This window comes from Priapulus caudatus, unplaced genomic scaffold (assembly GCF_000485595.1).
Source record: "Priapulus caudatus unplaced genomic scaffold, Priapulus_caudatus-5.0.1 Scaffold106, whole genome shotgun sequence".
NCBI classification, from domain to species: domain Eukaryota; kingdom Metazoa; phylum Priapulida; class Priapulimorpha; order Priapulimorphida; family Priapulidae; genus Priapulus; species Priapulus caudatus.
In genome coordinates, this window is record NW_014577167.1 from 205,889 (window position 1) to 219,186 (window position 13,298).

General features: G+C 40.1%; 2 protein-coding genes across 2 annotated transcripts; both read right to left on the bottom strand.

Moving 5' to 3' along the window:
* Positions 1-74: 74 nt before the first annotated feature.
* Positions 75-7,910, bottom strand: LOC106805229 (T-complex protein 1 subunit gamma-like). Its single transcript, XM_014806744.1, has 14 exons — positions 7,842-7,910; positions 7,687-7,748; positions 5,693-5,806; positions 5,315-5,411; positions 4,771-4,891; positions 4,066-4,146; positions 3,759-3,864; positions 3,401-3,550; positions 2,922-3,054; positions 2,520-2,700; positions 2,124-2,310; positions 1,728-1,868; positions 1,394-1,525; positions 75-486 (listed from the first exon to the last, which is right to left on the bottom strand). The coding sequence occupies exons 1-14, from the start codon at positions 7,864-7,866 to the stop codon at positions 382-384; spliced, it is 1,635 nt and encodes a 544-aa protein (XP_014662230.1). The 5' UTR covers positions 7,867-7,910; the 3' UTR covers positions 75-381.
* A 3,913-nt stretch (positions 7,911-11,823) lies between these two features.
* LOC106805231 (non-homologous end-joining factor 1-like) lies at positions 11,824-12,882 on the bottom strand. Its single transcript, XM_014806749.1, has one exon. It carries the CDS (start codon positions 12,794-12,796, stop codon positions 11,828-11,830), a length of 969 nt encoding a protein of 322 aa, XP_014662235.1. The 5' UTR covers positions 12,797-12,882; the 3' UTR covers positions 11,824-11,827.
* Between the last annotated feature and the right edge of the window lie 416 nt (positions 12,883-13,298).

Below are 13,298 nucleotides of genomic sequence, written 5' to 3' on the forward strand. Positions count from 1 at the left end.
AAATGTGTACGATCAATAGGTGTGTATAGAAACTGCAATGCTGTCAAGAGATATTTTAATAATGCACACCAGTATCCATATTTTATGCAATCATTTATTGTTCCGAAAATGCACATCGATATACCAGTGCCAAATTGACATGTCACGTGTGGTGGGTGACCTCAGTGGGAGCTTAAATTGCAAAAAAGTCATTGCAGCTCTTCATAAACGAACATAGACCGGGTTTTTCAGATGTTCATAAATAAAAAGATAAGCAGGTGCGTAACAGCATTAGAACATCGTGCTTCAGTGTGCTGTTTCCAGACATAAACATTCTTGCAAATTACATAATGAACGTTCCTTCAGACAATAGTTGCTAGCAAAATTGAAGCTTAGACACGGTTATTCTTGCATTGCCTCTTGAGTTGGTTGTGCCTCTGGCTGGTCATCTTTCTTCTTTTTCTGTCCTGACACAATATCGTCTATGCGCAGCAGCAAAATTGCAGTCTGTAACAAACAAGTAAAACCAATGAGGAAACATTTCATTCTCCAATTTTCATTTGTGAATTTTACCCAACTGATGGCGCCACCTGGCATAACTTAACACGTTCAACGCTGCCGGTGTTACCAATGTAACTACCAGCCCGAGTTGGGATTTTCGCGTTTTTACCGCGTATTCACTTATTGATTTATCACATTTACTTTGCAGGAAATCTAACCAAACTGACACGTTTACTCTGCATGAATGTTAATCTCACCCTTACACGTTCAAATAGTATGAAAATCATTCCCCTTCATAATAATATATTGATATGAAAACAGGGGAAAAACGGACATTTCGTGCATTTTCGTCTCAAATGCCACCGCACCAGTGGATTTTCGCTATAATGAAATATAAAATTTCGTTTGTTATGATATCAGTCAACAGTATACTATTTTTCCTGGTAAGAAATGTGACAATGCTTACACATATGTGAGGTATGAACCTTGTTTTGTGTTTCTACATGCAAACGTTCCTCGAAATTTTATATACTACACCATTATTATATTATATACCGTTAGGAAAACAGTAAACAAACCTTGATTCGATCTACGCCTTCTAGACCTACTGCAGTCTACCTTGAGTCTCAAAACTCCTAATTTCACATTCGAATCAACGGTAAAGCATTGTATTCTTTAGTTCATGTAAGACTGGGGTAATATAGACTCCCTGTTTAATTTCTAGGTAGGTAGTGCCTGCCATCTGTTGGAAATCAGAGTAACAAAAACCAATAATCTATCCATGAACTGACTCGTGGATCCGCGGGGCAGTGTTTTGATTGTTCCCACGAGCTGACTCGTGGATCTGCGGGGAACGTGTTAAACTAGCATGTAAATATCATCGTGTGGCTTCCATAACAGTCCAGATATGTACCTCCATTGCTGTCTTGTACGTCTGGGCTTTGACAGAAACTGGTTCCCATATACCATAGTCCTTCATATCCACGATTGTACCATCATCGCCATTGATACCGTAAGTCGAGTTCTCTCCACCTGCATGCTTTGCCTGACATAAGGTAAGAAAATAGTCACGTCATTGGCGGACAGAATTGTCCATCATAAAACAATGCATGTAAACGCAAATGCGTGTCCCGTGAGCATTTAACGGTGATACGATCAGATCAGTTATCCGAACAAAATACTCCCCGCCCGTCTCGTTCGGATAATCGAGGTTCAACTGTACTGAGTTTAAACACAGTGCAGCCTACCCGTAGCGCAGTAAGAATTCTGATAGTGCTGCCACCACAGTTTTGGATAAGTGTCCTAGGAATGACCTCCAGAGCACGAGAGACTGCACGGTATGGCCACTGGTGCACTCCGGTGATGCTTTTGGCCTTTTCATTCAGTGCCTGAAAATCACGTAATAAAAAATGAACATAACACCTCTACCTGACAGCAGAAGGCTTCATAACACAGACAATCAAGGATTCAGTGGACAGGGCCAAATTGGTATAGAAATGATCGGTATAGTAAAATATTGTACAATAATAGATGCTTTCAACTTACTAACAATAAATATAAACATGCACTACCTACAAATTTGCAGTAGCACAACATTCTCTCCAAAGATGTGATTTTATATTCGATGCTACCAAATAACATACGTGTGCAAGAGCCATTTCGACAGAGCCCCCTCCTGGTACAAGTTTTGGCTCCACCATGACATTTCGTGCCACGTGTAGCGCATCCTGGAGATTACGCTCCACCTCATTAAGAATGTCCTTACTGGCTCCACGCAGCAAGATGGTGCATGCTTTTGGGTCTTTACATTTCGTGATGAAGGTGAAATATCTGTCATTAGATGAAGTGAAGTATTATAATATCACTACAACTACCATTATCTCTGTCATATTCGAATTGTAATGACAGATTATGATGGCATGTTGAATTCCTATTATTAGTCGAATTTGAATAACGACAAATTTATTGATATTACTACCAGTGTGACAGTATTATAAAACGTAGATCACATAAAGATAGAATTCATGCTTCATACTTACTCATCACCAATCTTCTCAATCTCGAAAAGACCAGCGCCGGTACCAATGTCTTCCTCTCTGATTTCCTCAGTTCTGCTGACAATGGAGGCACCGCAGGCACGAGCTACACGATTGTTGTCAGACTTACGCAGCCTTCGCAGGGCTGTGATGCCTGCCTTCACCAGGAAGTGCTGTGCCAGATCTATAGTTTACATATTGAGCACATCATCACTAATCCATTGGTCACCTTACATCGTGTTCACCACAAAAAATAACATACAGCGGATGACTACCACACATTAAAATATAAATCATTTACACAATGTTGAAAACTAGCAATTGCTAATACTTATTTCTTACATTTTTAACTCAGTGATAACCTTTCTTGATGTTATGATGCACTATCCTTTATATGACACTAACCTGATACACCTTTTTCCGTAATGACAAGGTCAGGCTTGAAGGCAATGATGTCGTTGCAAACTTTCTCAATGTACTCTTCCTCCATCTGCAGAATACGTGTGAAGTCCTCTTCTTTCACAATTTCTATGGCTGTCTGGAAATGACAAGACACACAGTCAGTGATGTGCTTGAACACACCTACATTTGCAATATATAAATAATAATTTATGCATGTATTGCTACTGCAATTTAGTTAAAAATTACATAGTTGGTAAAAAAAACATGGAGAATGCAGATAATGTAAAACTTCTGGCAGCATTTACAGAAATAGGAATCCCATATAATAGCGTAAAACACAAACCTAGAAACAGAAGTGCATCTAAATCAATAATTCCATTAAAACTTTACTCTGGACTATACAAGACACATAAAATACCACCAGAGAAATTGATTGTCATCATAGCAATCATATTAAGAAATGATGATTAGAAAGAGTGTACCTGACTTTCTCCTTTCTTGTACTCCAGATTGCAGTCAAGCAGCAGGATTCTGGGGTTCTCAATACGTCTGCGCATCTTTGGATGGGTAACATCCTTGTTGAACATGACACCATCTAGTACCCTCGAATCCTCCATAGTGCCTCCAGGAACCTTCACAACATGCACACGTCACTCAAACGCACAACAGGTAGCATGGCCGCACGCTGTGATGCCAATCACCAATATGACTCAACAGATGACACTACATCACTATAGCAGGTTAGAGAAATTTCCACACAAAACAATTGTGCTGAGAATTAGAGATGAGATAAAAGTGAAAAAAATCAATTTAAAACTTTTCAGAGATTGCACCACTTACCTTCTCCACTTTTGCATATCGCTTGATATCAACTTCTAGTTTCCCACCCTCTTCAAGTGCAACCTTTTTTACTGCTTCATAAGCAATATTGCATGCCAAATCTGACCTGAAATGACACAACCACCATGAAGCTATTTCCCCACATTGCATCTCAATAACAAAATGGCACTGGATATATGTGCACATGAAGATGAAAACAAGTGAACCAAAACAACACTCAAAACTGAAAATGTCTTTACGCAAATTAACAGGCCAAATGTAAACTGCTAGTGCCAAAAACTGGACACCAGAATATATATTTACCTACCATTTAGCAAGAAATTTTGTGCCAATGCAGCTCTGAATAATCTTCATCATTTCTGCGCGATTATTCACGTCAACGTCAACGCTGAAACAAAAGAAGAAAACTGCTGAGTCAGTGTAACTTTTACGATTAATCTTACTGTGCTAGTAAATGCTTTGCTATACTCAACCTGATAGCACCCAACATGAAGACTAGTGTTGTCAATCGGTTGTAATTTCGTAATCGATCATCAGTTGGACCCAAGTAACCGATGATCGGTTACAATCAGTTACTCGGGGTGTTGAATGCCTGCGTGTGCATGTACGTGTGTGCGTGTATGTGCTTGTTTAGCCGTGTTTACTGTTTGTTTTGCACTGTTTACTACTGTGTGTATAATACATGTACGTTAATAAAGGATAACTTGTATAGTAGCGATGATATCTCTGATTCTCATCAACTTTTCGAAGAAAAAAAAATTCGATTTTTTTTTAAATGAAATCGATTATAGATTTTGAAAACCAAGCGCTTGGTTCGAGCCACTGTTCAACCGATGATCGTGACATCACTAATGAAGACTACCCAGTATTTTAGTAATTGTTTAAATATGGTTTGTTTACATTAAATCATATAGTATAGCATTTAATCATAAGTCTGTAATTAATCATATAATCAATTAACGATTAACCAATGAATTCATTGACTGACTGACTGACTGATTGGGCTGATTACCTGATGTTGTCCCTGAGCACAACAAGCATGTCCTCAAGAGCTAGCCTGTAAGCCTGAATGATCACTGTCGGATGCATCTGCTGATCAAGGAACTGCTCTGCTGCAGACAGCATTTCTCCCGCTGCACATGAACATTGTCTTATTATTACAATTAGTGGCAGTAAGTATATTACTGGTGGTGGTGATGGGTAGACACTGGCCAAACACCACAAGAAACAGATACCTCTGGGAGAGCACACAGGAGCTTTTTAGGTCTTATGCTTCCCCAGAAGCTCAAGGGCCAAAGACAAGTTACCAGTATATGAATATACATGCTAATTGCAATACCTTGTGCGTTTGACTTAAAAACAATTAAACAGAATTCTAGAATTCCATGAAATTTACTCAATTATTAAAGTTCTGACAAAATGAAAGAATAAATAATATACCCGTCCTGTCAGCATATATAAATATCTCTGCCCCCATCAACTGCTATACACAATTGAAAGGAAAGTACACACTAACAGCATGCAACTTTCTTTTAAACTTTAGAATTAACACTCACCAAGTATGATGACAGATGTTGTGCCATCTCCCACTTCTTCATCCTGGGTTCTGCTAATCTCTATCATAGTCTTCGCAGCTGGATGCTGAACTTGTATCTAAATTTTACAAGCAATTTATATTATGAAATTATCGAGTTAACATGTAAAGGCTGTAACACATAATCAGAACTAAACTGACATTTGAATGGATAGTATAACCTTAACTATATAGCCACCTGGGTTATCTGATAACTTACAATTCAACTGCCTCTAATACGCACAAATAATCTAGTTTCGATTGTAATATACTTGTAATAGTGTTCGGAAGTTAAGACACATGGGACTGTTTATTCATCAGTAACCATAATCTGAGCATATTTCCACTCATTGTCACTTACCTCACGTAAGATAGCATTTCCATCATTCGTCATTACAATGCCACCCATAGGGTCCATGAGCATCTTTAACATTGCTCGTGGCCCAAGACATGTTCGGATTACATCAGCTACTGCCTAAATAACACACATCATCAAATAAGAACTGAGGATTGAAGAAACAGAACGTGCAGTTGTGCTCATTTACAAATTTTGGGAAAAATCTTTTTCTTATTTGTTTGTTAGGATAATCTAATGGTTTTTCCTTACAACTAATTAGTGGATGGGTAGTTGATGAGAATAAAGTGTGCAATAACTTATCAATAATCCTAAAACAGGTTTCTACCCACATTACCCGAACAGGATTGTGCGCCCCACTTGATTTTTGTGTCCTATTTTTGACCGCTTACATGACGATAATACTGTACTATGCAATCCCACACATTGCCATTGAGAGCTGTTTGATGTTCACTGTTATTTCTAACTTTAGATACTACTCGACCTTGTTTTAATCAATTTCAATGTATATATTCAGAGCAAACGAGGACGTGGACACCCACTATATTATATAACTTACACCGCTGGTAGGCTGACAATGGGACTTTCATAGCAAGACAACCATTTGAATAATATTAAAGATTATTATATACAATATAAATATATACTATAACAGTGATGAAAATTAACACTCGCCCAGTCGCCCGAGGCGAGTAGAAATAATGTTGGACCCCAGAATTTCATTGAAAAGTCACACAGAATGCGTTGCTTTGTTTTTATAGTTAAACATTCAATAATCAGTGGAATCACTACGATTTCAGTGCTATGATTACGCCACTACAATTCGCTCACGATTTCCTAGAATTTTGATACATTTTTTGACCACCAGAATGAAAACTAATTCACTCTATCCTCCTAGGACTAGGAGTAAGAGTATCGAGTAGGAACACGTTGATACACGTTCACGGGGGCGGGCATTTTTCATGTTGATTCCCTGGTGAAACGTAAACCGGGCTCTCATTGGTTCAGGGCTGGGAACTCAGCCAGTGAGAGCATGTGTTGTATATGGTGTTGTATCTGACCAGAGCATCAATGCCACCAATGCAATAAATTTATATGCTCTGATCTGACATTGCCACTGATCATTGGGAAGGAACGTGGGTTGTAACATGGTTGTAATTAGATACAATAATGTAACCCAACAAGAGTAGCACCCTACTCTTGTTGGGTTACATTATTGTATCTAGGTTGTAATACAATCCAATGCAATCTAATAAAAATTGTGATCAATACTAAATAAAATATATTGAATTTTTTTAAAAATATTGAATAAAATGCCATCAATTTGCTGTCCCCGCTAATCACAGAATTTGATCCAGTCCCAGCAATAAATTTATGGAACGAGCAGGGTGTCAGGTATAGGTCAAAGAAGCCGACTTTTAAAAATAAAGATACAATGCTAGAAAATGCATTGAAAATTGTTGAGAATAATGGCGCTGCTGATAGAACAGGGGCTCAAACAGACACGATGATGACGGCTGATGATGATAAAACAGGAAGTGACAATGGGGACTGGATGGACTCTGACAATGACATGGAAACTGTTTTCAAACAATTGATTGAGTAACTACTCTAATTAATGGCGTAATAAAAACAAATGTGGAAATTGTTGAAGTACTTTTACTTCTTGTCACTAAGGTATAGTACGGAGTCCCCTAAATAAATATTTGTATTGGCCACTCGTCGTGCACGTTTCATCCTGTTTCACTGTTTGAATTTTTCATGAAGATTGAGAATGGCCATGATTCATGAAGTTTATTAACTCAGTCACATTGCTTCAGCAAGTGAATATATAGACATAGATTACGCGTGACTAGTTGTACTGATAATCATAATGGTAACAATCTGCACCTGTCGAACACATTATTCATAACATGCTAACAGAATTTTAATTCTCGTTTTCGCGTGGTTTCTAGAATGTTTGGAAGCCAAAGCGCGGCCATTTTGAAAGCATGACTCACCTTCGTAGCATGAATGTTCCCCTGCTGCACCTTTTTCCCATGCTCACGCTTCACGTTCTGATCTATTAAGAAAGTATGTAAATTGGTAACACTGCAACAATATCCCGACATGATACATGAATTACTTTGTCAAAAAACATGAATATCATACTTACTCAGCACGACAATCGGAGCATGCATTTTCGTAAACTTTTCGGCACAACGGAGCTGCACTACCGCCACCTGAGATCAATCTTTTTTTCAAATTACAAATTTTATTCTAAACTTTCCTAACGCGTAAGTAAATCTAGTATTTACACTAAATATTAGTACTAAAACTATCTCCGCGTAGTTAAAAGTCATTTTTATTAGATACATATGATATTGACTTCACTTCGTCATTTCATAACGATGCATTATAATAACATCACCATCGTCTGCTCTGCTCATTCCGGCGATATACGATCTACAATGTGAGACGAGACTCAGCCCGAAACAGCAGGCGGTTAAATTGTACCTGCAACGTACAGTACACACTACACAGCATCAGGGGCGGATCCAGAGAGGGGGTCCGGACCCCCCTTTTTACCACCAAAAAAGGAAAAAAGCATACACACGCACGCGCGCACGCACGCACGCACACACACACACAAACTTCTCTCATATTGTCTCCATAAAAAAAATCTTGTTTAGCGCTAGTTTTTCTGATAAAGATTTACTTATATATATGTAAATTCGTTATAAAAATCTAGAAATGGGCAAAGAGGGGTCCGCAGGCGTCCGCGGGACCGGATCTGATAGATTTTTGCATTCTAGACATCAAAATTACTGCTCAGATACTCTCAGAATGCACCATTTTTTTCAAAAAAATCTTGGGGGAGGTCCCCCTAAGTCGCCTTCGGCAGCTTTTTAAAACACCAGAAAAAGTAAGCAGGAAAAAGTGCCCTTTATTTCTTCCTGGACACCCCCTTTTCAAGAATCCTGGATCCGCCCCTGCACATCGTCAAGTGTAGTATTCTTTCAAAAAGTGCCCACATCTAATATTCTAATGACTCACTCCAACAGGCTCAGTCTTACAGAATTTTCCTATTTGGTGAGGTCATTCATGTTAATATACATGCATGTGATGTATACGTCCTAAAATAAATAATATTTTATTTAAGATTATACATGGAGAGCGCACACTCATCAGCAGTTTGATATGAAAATGTTTATACCTGTCTCATTTGAAATAATTTTAAGGTGGCAAATATTTCCATATTTTATAACGTTCACATCTACCCAGTACATTTAATTATGTCAAAGTAAACATTATCAAAAGAATATTTTCTATTATGGACTCTTGATATTATATTGTTGGAATTATGCATTGGAAGTGCATCGCACACACTTGAGAGAAGCTATCCATAAAAAAACGCTATTCAAATGTTTTAAGTTCAAATCAATTGTATTTCAAATGATAACAGATATCCATGAGTAGGCAATGGCAATCAACCTGCTGTAGTTACCAAATCAAACAATAATTTTCTAACGCGCAATCATTTTTCTTGTAATAGATATATTATCATATATATAAAAAATTACTTTTAAATAAAGATACATATGCATCTATATTATTTCTATGATCGATTACATCGTTTAGTTTAGGAATAAACACGTTGCATGCAGGAGCATATCCAGAGACATGATACAAGATTGCGTGGCACAGCTTTGTTGTTGATCCCGAGCGCTGCGCGCAGATGAGACCATAGATATAGAAGAAGACCCAACACCGTCACTGAAGTACGGAGCTTACTGAGTTCTGCGGCGTTTTGTTCACGCTACATCAAGGATTTTGCCACCATCACACGTCATCTTCGAAGGTTGTCACACAAGGATGAACCTTGGAGATGGACAGAGGAAGAAGATACTGCGTTCACGAATCTCAAGAATGCTTTATCTGCTGAGACGACCCTTGGGTACTTTGATCCTGAAAAGGAAACTGTAATCTATACAGATGGAAGCCCAATTGGACTTGGAGCTGTGCTCACCCAGAAGGGTGTAGATGGAGATCCTGTGCCATTGTACTACGCTAGCTATCCACTTACTGCTACTGGATCCCGCTATCCCCAGATTGATCGTGAAGCGTTTGCAATCTACTGGGCAGTGAAGCGTTTCACCTGTATGTATACGGCAAGGACTTCAGAGTCGTGACCGACCATCAACCACTTGTATCGTTGTTCAATAACCTCTCATCAAAACCGTCCGCAAGAATCGAGCGTTGGCTAATGGACCTGCAGAGGTATCGATTTCACGTTGATTATGAACCAGGTGACAAGAACCCGGCAGACTACGGTTCGAGACATCCGAGCAGTACACCTGCAACATCTACGCTTGAGGGTGTAGACGAGAGAACTGACGGTCACATTGCATACATAGTACGCAATGCTGTGCCAAAGGCAATGACTTTGAGCAAAATTGAAACTGCAACAGTGAGTATTACTGTTATACAGGCAGTTAGCATGTGCATGAAATCAGGGCAGTGGTACAAACCTTCCCCTGGTGTCAGTGTTTCTGAACTGTCGAGATACGAGCAAATAAAAACTGAGTTGACATGCACGGCAGATCAAACTGTGCTTTTAAAGTCGAATCGTATTGCCATACCTGCACAACTTCAGCAGAGAACAGTAGACATTGCACATGAGGGTCATCTTGGTATTGTGAAAACTAAGGCTCTTAGTCAACTGGAGAAAGACCCTACAAGGTTTTCTTAGAACTTACAGATGTACTCCTCACTCTACAACAGACGTTGCAACTGCTACATTGTTCCTGAAGCGTGTGATCAAAACCAAACTACCCCAGATTGTGGAACATGACCCCATCAGTGACACAGTACGCGTACGGGACAATCAACAGAAGATGAAAATGAAATTCCATGCTGATTCAGCCAGATATGAGAAACCTACTGACCTACAAGTAGGTGACTCAGTGTTAGTGAAAACCCCATACAATCTTGTCAAAGGTGGCTTACCATGTGTCCATATCAAACCACACCACTAACCATTACTCAGAAGAAGGGTAGTATGATATCTGCATCAGATGCATGGGCAGCATTCTGTGACCAGAAACTCTTCATTCTTCAAGAAAATCCCAAGTGATATGGGAGTAGGCATGGAGAGAGACTGTTAGATCACAAGAGACGAGGACTTGTATGATCGGTTTGGTGTTGAATGGGCTGTTCCGCAGTCCCATTTAATGCCTAATCAGTTACCACAAGCTGATAACATTCCGCGGCCCATTGACATCCCATTGAAGTTGACTGTGAACCCTCAGACGTCACCTTTTGATACAAATAGGTCATCACCTCCTATTCCCCCAAGGCGATCAACCCGGATGAGGAAGGCTCCAGAGAGACTTGACATCTTTAGAGTTTGACTGTAGTGGATGAGAATGTTGTGAAAGCAGATAGCTTACAGCAATTTGTGAAATATAATCTCCAGTTTATGATTGTAGTGGACGAGTTAACCTTCAGTGTTAATCTATGTGAGCATCAGGCTCTAAGACAGTAATTTGTGTTTGAGCAAATAGTCCAAAGTTTATTAATAGTTATTGCATTAATTATTCGTGTAATTTTGTGTAAAACCAATATCAATGGTTATCCAGTGAGTGACTATAATTAAGCTGATTCAGTTAAAATCACCAGGAAGGGGATGTAATGTATTGTTTCATTATATTAATATTGCCCATACTAGATGGGGCCAGTTGTTCTCCCCTCCGAAGAACCAGAGTAATGATGCGACCGCATTGTCCGTTGTTTCTTATACTTGCGTTTATTTCACAATAAATCTATGTGAATACATCACACTAGTGATGAATTCTTTGGAATGCTCTAGCGTTTCACATCGTAGGGATCACAGTTCTGAGTGTGGTATGTCACGTGTCCACATATTAATCCAATTATTAACAAATGATGCAATAATAAAATCAGGCCTCTGTTCACACGAGTGGGCTGTGAATAGGGATACATTTGTCGATTTACTACAGGTCTGTAGATTGATCGCTATCAAACAACTCAGTCCTGGTTAGAAGTAGAAGCAATTGTGATTATGGTTTCAAACTGCATGTGTTTGTAAGGGAAAGATAAGGACACACACAAAAAGCTAAATCAAAAACGCAATCGGCGTTAAAACAATCGTTTCTTTTTACTTTTCTTAATCCTCTTCACCTCCTCCTTTGCCAGCTTCTCCTCTAGTTCCCTCCTCCTCGTCAACTCTGCCGTCTCCTCCAAGTTTTCTCTGGGTGACTTGCTCGGACTAACGCCGGGTGTGACAGAGCCCGCCACCAGCGATGGCGGCAGTCGCTCGTCGCCCCAGGATACGCCCGTAACGACGGACGTGTTGTTTTCTGTCACCTCTTCCTCGTTGTCTGTGCTCGACTCTGGCTCTCTGCACAGCCAGCGTCGCTTCAGGGTCAGTTCTCCGTAAAGACGCCGCACATCGTCCGACGAGAACGCATCTCGGCCGCCGGCAGCGACCGCCGCGTCGAAGCCCTGTGACGTCGCCATCTGGTGGCGGAACGCCGTTGCATCAAACGCCGGCGTGAGCAGTCGCCGTTTAGACAGCAGCGCCCCCTGCGATGTGTAGTCGGCAATTTCTGTGTCCTTGCGGGCAAGCAGTTTCTCGAGCTCGGTCTTCTGTCGGTGCAGTTCGCTGACTGTTGTCAGGAGAGGAATGACCATCATCTCACTTGTGCTCGCGCAAGGCAGTCTTCTGGCTGAAAATGTCCAGACAAATCTGACACTGGCTAATTTCGATGTGAAATCGATGTCCAAGTTGTCATTGCTCTGAGTCACGTTGAACGTTACACCCTCAACAACCTGCGCACTGATGACCGACTCTATGTGGTGCAATATTCTTCTCAGCGGTGCCTCCAAGTGTGGATTCATGGTTTTGGTTTGTCCTAAGATATCATCTGCTTGTGCCTTGCATTCGAACAAACCATCATTGTAAAACCACATCAAGGAATAGCTACTCTCGGAGAAAATCATCTTCACAAAGGTAGGCCCCATGCACCCATTGACCTGGAATGGCTGCCAAACAGCACTGGCCAAATCAGACTTGTGTTGCCTTCTCCACTCTATGTATTCAGCCATGATTGGCGATGTGGTGCTTATGCTTGATAATAGTTGTTTGTACTCAGTCACTTTATTATTCAAGAGTTAGTCTATCAACATGACTCTCTTCTCCTCCCCCTCCTTCTCCTCCGGTAGACTCCGCTATGGTAGCTTCCTCTGCTTGAAGACTCTCTTCCTGCTGTTTAACCTTCTCCTGTGCATCCTTCTGCATCTTCTCTAGCTTCTCAAGTGTTACAGATTTCATAGGAAGCAGTTTTGGTTTACACAGCACGAGTTTGGGTGTGTCTTCTTCGTAGAGTAGACCATGCTTCGGAAGCACCTCTTGATATGCATTTCTCGTTTCAGACATATCTGCGAAAAAGGATAATAAAATGTACAACAATACAGAAAAAATTCTATACAACCACTAGATTTACTAATGGGCTAATGATGTACACACAGGCACTTGGGCTGAAAGGGTCTATGACTATGTCCCCCGGGGTACTGCCGGAACGTACCCTGGTACTATCTAATATCATAT

What these genes read in the sequence shown, in the direction of transcription:
- LOC106805231 (XM_014806749.1), bottom strand. Translation starts at nt 12,796, where the DNA reads ATGGCTGAATACATAGAGTGGAGAAGGCAACACAAGTCTGATTTGGCC.
- LOC106805229 (XM_014806744.1), bottom strand. Translation starts at nt 7,866, where the DNA reads ATGCATGCTCCGATTGTCGTGCTGA. An exon ending in TACGGAAAAAGGTGTATCAG is followed by an intron (nt 2,701 to 2,921) that starts GTTAGTGTCATA and finishes TGTAAACTATAG; the next exon opens with ATCTGGCACAGCACTTCCTG. An exon ending in ATTGAGAAGATTGGTGATGA is followed by an intron (nt 2,311 to 2,519) that starts GTAAGTATGAAG and finishes ATCTAATGACAG; the next exon opens with ATATTTCACCTTCATCACGA.